The 7,500-nt window shown below is 39.0% G+C and overlaps 1 protein-coding gene and 1 long non-coding RNA gene across 3 annotated transcripts in view; one reads left to right on the forward strand and one right to left on the reverse strand.

Annotated features, from left to right (window-relative positions):
* Nucleotides 1-7,500, forward strand: part of LOC135093397 (uncharacterized) — a 28,047-nt gene that overhangs the window by 969 nt on the left and 19,578 nt on the right. Inside the window, exons 1-2 of one of the 2 annotated variants that reach the window (XR_010263338.1) lie at nucleotides 1-53; nucleotides 168-317. The exon at nucleotides 1-53 is cut by the window's left edge and continues 715 nt beyond it. This is a non-coding gene — a long non-coding RNA (uncharacterized LOC135093397). The remainder of the gene's footprint in view (nucleotides 54-167; nucleotides 318-7,500) is intronic. The other variant, XR_010263337.1, reaches the window with a different exon arrangement.
* The window catches only part of LOC135093447 (protein giant-lens-like), a gene marked incomplete at its 5' end in the record, with an annotated part of 22,226 nt that continues 15,461 nt past the window's right edge, over nucleotides 736-7,500 (reverse strand). Inside the window, 3 exons of the mRNA XM_063992727.1 lie at nucleotides 736-4,782; nucleotides 5,404-5,610; nucleotides 5,882-6,055. Coding sequence (XP_063848797.1) covers nucleotides 4,582-4,782; nucleotides 5,404-5,610; nucleotides 5,882-6,055 — 582 coding nt within the window. The remainder of the gene's footprint in view (nucleotides 4,783-5,403; nucleotides 5,611-5,881; nucleotides 6,056-7,500) is intronic.

The following is a 7,500-nucleotide window of genomic DNA, read 5'->3' on the forward strand; positions in this document are numbered from 1 at the left end:
TATCTCCAAGAGGTCGCCCTGTATGCTTTTGAAGTGAAGGACACCAGCTTCAGGTCTGAGCAGTGAGCACCATAGATATTTCAGACTCGGGAAGAAAAGAAAAGGAAGTACAATATTAGAGGGGATGTTTGTTCAGAGTCGCTCATAAGATACCGGTCTCGTTTCAGAATTGATGCCTCGGAGCTCCCCACTGCTAAGACTCTTCCCTAGCCACCCCAAGGACATTGACCAGTGAGATTGAACCGCAGAATCTCCAGCTTTTCTCCTATAGTGATCACAGTTGTGGGAGAAAATATGCTTCCGGACGCTGAGAGAATGTAAGTACTTGGCCTAGTGCACTGCTGTTTCGTAAGATTATGGTTCTACTGTTCCTGAGGTATTTTCTTGTGTTTGTGATGCATTGTTTCACCGGAGCAAGGTATGTGGTCTCGTCTACTTGATTAAATTGGTGGCGAGTTACGCATTAGCAAAATGGTAAAACTACAAGCCTGTTTTTTGCGTTACTCAAGACAACACGTGCTCTGCCACCAACGGAGCTTTGTGCAATGAAGGGATGAACAGTGAAATTAATTAACTGAATTGTTTTGAGCCTTACCAAATCCTTGGATGAAAATGCTAATATTTCAATATTATCTGATGTTTCTGTTACGCATTTAAAATTTCAATTCTCGGATACAGATATGGAGTGATCATAGACGCATGATAAAGGATACAGAAAGAAAAAAATACAGTACAAAATGTATAACTGTAACTATATATTTAAGTTTTGAACTCAGAGTCAGTATACATAATGATATACACGTAGACTACACGGACATATTTCTTAGCCATACATGTCCACTCGAAGACCGAAAAACTCTTGATAGAACAAGTCATAGCTTTCAACTTTCTATCTACACTTACATCTCCAACTGAGGTGGGGCATACCCTTCATAGGACACAAGACATAACTTCCTATTTATAAACTTCAACCCTACATAGGTCATTCTTGATAGGACGTGGTAACTTCCTATCTGAAAACTTCCACTTTACAAAGAACACCATTTATAGGGCATAGATAACTTGCTATCTATACATGTCCCTTCAAAATAGGGAATATCCTTAATAGGACACAGATTATAACTTCCTAACTTCCACTCGAGATAGGAAACACTCCATTTAACCTCCGATCAATACATTCCCGCCTTACATGGGACTTTTCAACTTCCTATAACTTCAATCTATACATAGGACACAGATCATAATTTCCTATAACTTCCTATTCATACACTCCTATTCTACATAGGACACCAGTGACAGGACATAACTTCCTATAACTTCATCCTGGATAGGAAAGCCACTCTTGACATTGTATGAGGACAGTTAGATAGGACAAAACAGGTCAGGTTGTATAATAATCATAACAGCATCTGGTATGTACAAAAATATACACAAGAAATGAAAAGAATATGAGAGAATGAGAAAAAAAAAAAACACACCTATGTTTTGTGAGTTTAGATAGTTATAACTGGCTTGTGAATGCACTAATATGGTAGCAATGATAGTGATAATAGCAATAGATGGTGATGGTAATAATAGTGATTATGATAGTAGTAATGATAATGATAATAATAATCTTTGGAATTTCAAGGTAGCATTGAGAAACTATTGTCAAGGTTGTGAAGGTAATTGTGTTTTGTTAAGTTAGGTTAGGTTAGGTGAGGGTATAGGTTACATTTGGTTAGGGTACATTAGGTTAGGTTTGCTTAGTTAAGTCAGGTTTGGTTGGGTCAGGTAAGGATAGGTTAGATTAAGCTAGGTTTGGTTAGGTAAGGTAAGGTTAGGATAGGTTTGGTTAGGTTAGGATAGGTTAGGTTAGGTTAGGTTAGGTAAGGTAAGGTTAGGTTTAATTAAGATAGGGTAAGTTAAATTAGATTCAGCTAATAATAAATACATCAAAATAAGAACAATAATCTCATCAGCATCATTATAATTTGGGACATTTGAGCCAGCTATAACTTTTGGAATGTTGGGAATGAAAGACACACTTCCTATGAGCTACAAGAGGCTGGAATGGGTCCGAACCTCCTTGGAAACACTTAGTATTAAAACACATTGGCACTGTAGCAGAGTGTTGGAGTGGGATGGGAAGGCCTTACTTAGCTTCAATGGAGTTTATAGAGCTTGTCATCAGTTTTATTTGATATTTAAAGGATTCAGTCACCTTGCTTACTGTATGAAGGATCTAACTGGTTTTATTTTGTATTTATGATATTTGGACAGCTTCTGTTGATTCTGTTTTCAAGGTTTTTTATTATATATATATTTTTTTTAATTTGTTGTGATAGTTTTTCATTTTATCTTAGTTAAAAATGAAGAGAATTGTTGGTAATTTATTTATTGTTGGTGTGAAACTTCCTCCTTTGCTAATTTGTTAAAAGTGTGATGTTTGAAGAAAACCACTCCCACTCACCAAGAGAGAGAGAGAGAGAGAGAGAGAGAGAGAGAGAGAGAGAGAGAGAGAGAGAGAGAGAGAGAGAGAGAGAGAGAGAGAGAGAGAGAGAGAGAGAGACCCTAGACAACTTCTCAACCTAATTTCTTTCACCTCATACACAAAAATATATATACAAAAATTAAACACACACACACACACACACACAGACATTTAACAAAACATACAAAACAAACATAACCTTATAAACTCCTATTGAGATGAAAAATAACTCTAAACTACAAAGACTTCTACTTTCACTCTTATTCTGTCTACCTCCTTAATGCAAGAGTCAAACAGTGCTCTCAGTCTCTCACTCCTTTCATTGATAAACTCTGGAACTCCCTGTCTGCTTCTGTATTTCCTCTCACCACTGTTCTGTCCACATCCATAATGCAAGAGTTGACCAATATCTTCTGTCTAACTAATGTAACTTAGCTAACTAGCAGGTTATCATGCAGGGCTCCAAAGAACACCTATTACAAAATTCTACAGGTGTTTTTGTTCTCATTGGTTTTTGAAGTTGAAGTCTTGCTCTCCTTATCACTAAAAAAGCAGAATAGATCACAGACAAGTATTGAGTGTGCCAGAGAGAGAGAGAGAGAGAGAGAGAGAGAGAGAGAGAGAGAGAGAGAGAGAGAGAGAGAGAGAGAGAGAGAGAGAGAGAGAGAGAGAGAGAGAGAGAGAGAGAGAGAGAGAGAGAGAGAGAGAGAGAGAGAGTAGTTTATAATGTGTAATTGATAAATCTTTTAGTCTTGGAAATTTGTGGTTCTTTGCTGATTCTGAAGTTTAAATTAGTTTATGAAATGTGTTTTTTCGTGGTTTTTGTTGATGAATATAGTGTTTTGTTGATGTCAAGTTGGAAGAGTTGATATAATATTGTACATGTTAATGATAAGAAGAAGGATTGACTTGAAGGATATTTTTTTTTTTTAATGATCAGAAGTTGAAATAGTTGATGAATTAAAGTTTTTTTTTGTCGGTAACATAGGAATAGTTGAAAGAAATATAGTTTAGGTTAAAAAAGAGAGAAAATATAAAAAAAAATACATGATCTGGCAACACTAGAAAAATATACATACATTACTAATATATATCAAATACTTATGATAACAATGAGATAATACACTGACTAGTTTGTATATTGGAGTGAGGCTTAATACATACACACATACAGACAGACAGACAAAGCTAAATAATTCAAATATACATAGATTAACATATTAACAAAACTATAATGATTCTTAAGATATAGATAATTATAATACACACACACACACACACACACACACACACACACACACACACACACACACACACACACACACACACACACACACACACACACACACACACTCAGGTACAGTAGCTAAGGGTGATAAAAGTAAATTATTTGAATGAATTTTGAACCTTAGAGATTTATTAGTGTTAAAATTAATTAGAGGAGGAGGAGGAATGGAGGAGAGAGGAAGTGGAGATGTAAAGAGAGAAAGAGAGGGAAGAAGAGAAGAGAAAGAGGAAATTAAAGAATGAAGGATACATAGGAAGGAAAGAAAAGAAAAGAAAAGAGGAAAGGAAGGAAGATGTGGAGGAAGCAGGAGGAAGATAAGAGAAAAGAGGGAAAAGAAGAAAAAGGGAAGATAGAGAAGGAGGAAAAGAAGAGACTAGAGGAGGAAAGGAAGGAAAGGAAGGAATGAAGAACACAAATGGAGAAACAATGACACACACACACACACACACACACACACACACACACACACACACACACACACACACACACACACACACACACACACACACACACACACACACACACACACACACACACACACACACATATGAACACCCATAGATGCAATAGCCACTGTATTCCCTCATTGCATCCTAAAATATACAGAAAATTCAATAACAACAACAACAGACAGCAATGCAAAAATATAATTATCAAACAGGATTTTACACACACACACACACACACACACACACACACACACACACACACACACACACACACACACACACACAAAGACAAAACAAGCATACAGACAATACAGCAATGCAAAAATATATTATCAACACACACACACACTCATACGCTCACACATACACCCTCAAATACAATAACCACTGTAGGTCCTCATGGCGTCCTCAGCATAGGTCTTGCCAGCCAGCACGCCCGGCCCCATGTGGTGTCTGGGGCAGGTGTGGCCATGGGGGCAGCGACAGAGGGTGTTTGTGTTCACCTCCTCAAACTGTGGCCGTTTCTTGACAGTGAACAGGCGACATGGCTCCTTCCTTTGGCATCTCAGCCTCTGCCGGGGGGTCAGGGAGGGGAGGTTAGGTGAGGTGATAGTATGGAAGGAAAGGTAGTTGTGTTGACTGAGATAAAATAGAGAAACGAAAGGAAATTCTCGTAGTTAGAAGAGGAGAAATAAAGGAAATCATCAGAAAGGGGAAACAAAAGGAAATAGAAGAAATGCAAGGAAACAGTTAGAAAGGGGAAACAAAAGGAAATATAAGAGGAGTAAAAGGAAATAGTTAGAATGGGGAAACAAAAGGAAATACAAGAGAAACAAAAGGAACAGAGATTTTACAAGAGAAGAAGAATAAGGGAGATAAAAAAGATCACTTAGAAAAGGAGAAACAGAAAAGGAACAGAGGTTTACATAAGAAAAAAAGAATAAAAACAGAAACAAAACAAAACAGGAAGAAAAAGAGGACTAATTGAGAAAAAGAGACAATTTAAGAGAAGAAGGAGAGAGAGAAGAATAAAACAAAAGACATAACCAAAACAAGAAGAAGAAGGAGAAAGAGAAAAAGAAGAAACAACTTACAAGATAAATAAAACTAAAAAAAAAAGAGAGAAAATAAAAAAAAATAAGTATAGGAGAAGAAAAAAGAAAATAAGATAAAAAAAATATATAAAAACTCACACTTTCTGGAGAGCAGGCGAAGCTGTACACAAACCCAGGTCCCTTCGGTGTCTTGTAAGCATGTCTCTTGATGATGTATGCCACGGAATGCTGAGGACACCTGCACTGCATCACCTGCCTTGTGGTGTTGTCTGGCGCCGTCACCAGTGTCCAGGTGATGTCATGGAAGTACCGACACCTGGGCAACTCACTAACGGGCTCGCACACCTGTAGGGGAAGGGTTGCATAGGTGTTAGGTTAGGTGATGAGTTGATAGTATAGAAGGAAAGGTGGTTATGTTGGTTTAGTTAGTTTGGTTAGCAAGGTAGGTGATAAAATAGCTATTAAAACACAGATAAAACTCTTAAATAGACAATAAAACACACATACACACTCACACACACCTAAACACTCACCAGCACACACCAAAGACACCCAAAATACCCCAAAACACACTTCTAAAGACACACCATCACCCTAACAAGCCACAAGACCCTACCTTGTACTGCCTAGTCTTGTCAAGTACAGTGTGGCCATCCTCTGCATTAAGGGAGGTGTGGCAGGCTGCACCTCCCCCACACCTGCACTGCCTCTCCACTCGTGGCTCCCCATATGTGTCCACCTTGTTGCACACCGCCCGGGGAGAACACTGTGGCAGGGTCTCCTCAGTCTTCTGTGGGAGAGAGAGAGAGGGAGTTAGTGTGGGAAGAGAGGGTGATAGATGCTAGTGTGTTCTGCAAGAGAGAGAGAGAGAGAGGGTCAGGGAGAGGTAGGGTGTGTTTGAGAGGTAGAGGGAGAGACAGTTGGGAGTTGGTGAGAAACACAGAGATGGAGTGTTGCAGGGAATGGTGGGATGACAGGCAGATGGTTCTTCTTGTTGTCTTCTGCAGGAGAGAGAAAGAGGCAGAGGGAGGGAGAGGTTGGTGAGGTAGGTAAATAGAGAAAGAGAATGCAAGTTATAGAAATAGACAGATAGATGGTTCTTCTTGCTGTCTTCTGCAGGAGAGAGAAAGAGGCAGAGGGAGGGAGAGGTTGGTGAGGTAAGTAAATAGAGAAAGAAAATGCAAGTTATAGAAATAGACAGATAGACACAGCCATTGAAAAAAAGACTGACAGTTCTTATCTTCTGCAGGAGAGAAAAATAGAGAAATGTTGGTTTAGTGGAGAGAGAGAGAGAGAGAGAGAGAGAGAGAGAGAGAGAGAGAGAGAGAGAGAGAGAGAGGAGATTATAAGTTAGGCAGTGATAGATAGACAGACTGATACACAGCCATCAAAAGTTGGATAGATAGATAGATAGACAGACAGACAGACAGACAGACAGACAGACAGACAGATAGATAGACAGACAGACAGACAGACAGACAGACAGACAAATTTATTAGCCACAAAATTACACATGAAAATGATTAAATATCCAACACTTGTGAACTACTCAACATAAAGAGAGAGGGAGGGAGAGATGGAAGGTACACTCTCTCTCTCTCTCTCTCTCTCTCTCTCTCTCTCTCTCTCTCTCTCTCTCTCTCTCTCTCTCTCTCTCTCTCTCTCGTAAACAAAACATGATAAAATAAATAAAAAAAAAACGGAAAGTAAGCTAATTAAATAAAAATACTATTAAAACGATGAAATATAATTAAAACGATGAAAGTAATGAAAGGCAGAGAGAGAGAGAGAGAGAGAGAGAGAGAGAGAGAGAGAGAGAGAGAGAGAGAGAGAGAGAGAGAGAGAGATTAGTAATTTCCTTTCTACAAGAGAGAGGAAGGCAGCCCTTACCTTGTGCAGTAGAGATGAAGAGAGAAAGATTGGATGTTTCCTTTGGGCTTCACTATTTAGCCCCCGCAGAGAGAGAGAGAGAGAGAGAGAGAGAGAGAGAGAGAGAGAGAGAGAGAGAGAGAGAGAGAGAGAGAGAAAGAGAGTGCGCGTTTACTCTTCGTACGTTTAAAATTTTCCAGCAGAGAGAGAGAGAGAGAGAGAGAGAGAGAGAGAGAGAGAGAGAGAGAGAGAGAGAGAGAGAGAGAGAGAGAGAGAGAGAGTGCGCGTTTACTCTTCGTACGTTAAAAATTTTCCAGCAGAGAGAGAGAGAGAGAGAGAGAGAGAGAGAGAGAGAGAGAGAGAGAG

Source organism: Scylla paramamosain, chromosome 43, assembly GCF_035594125.1.
Source record: "Scylla paramamosain isolate STU-SP2022 chromosome 43, ASM3559412v1, whole genome shotgun sequence".
NCBI lineage: Eukaryota > Metazoa > Arthropoda > Malacostraca > Decapoda > Portunidae > Scylla > Scylla paramamosain.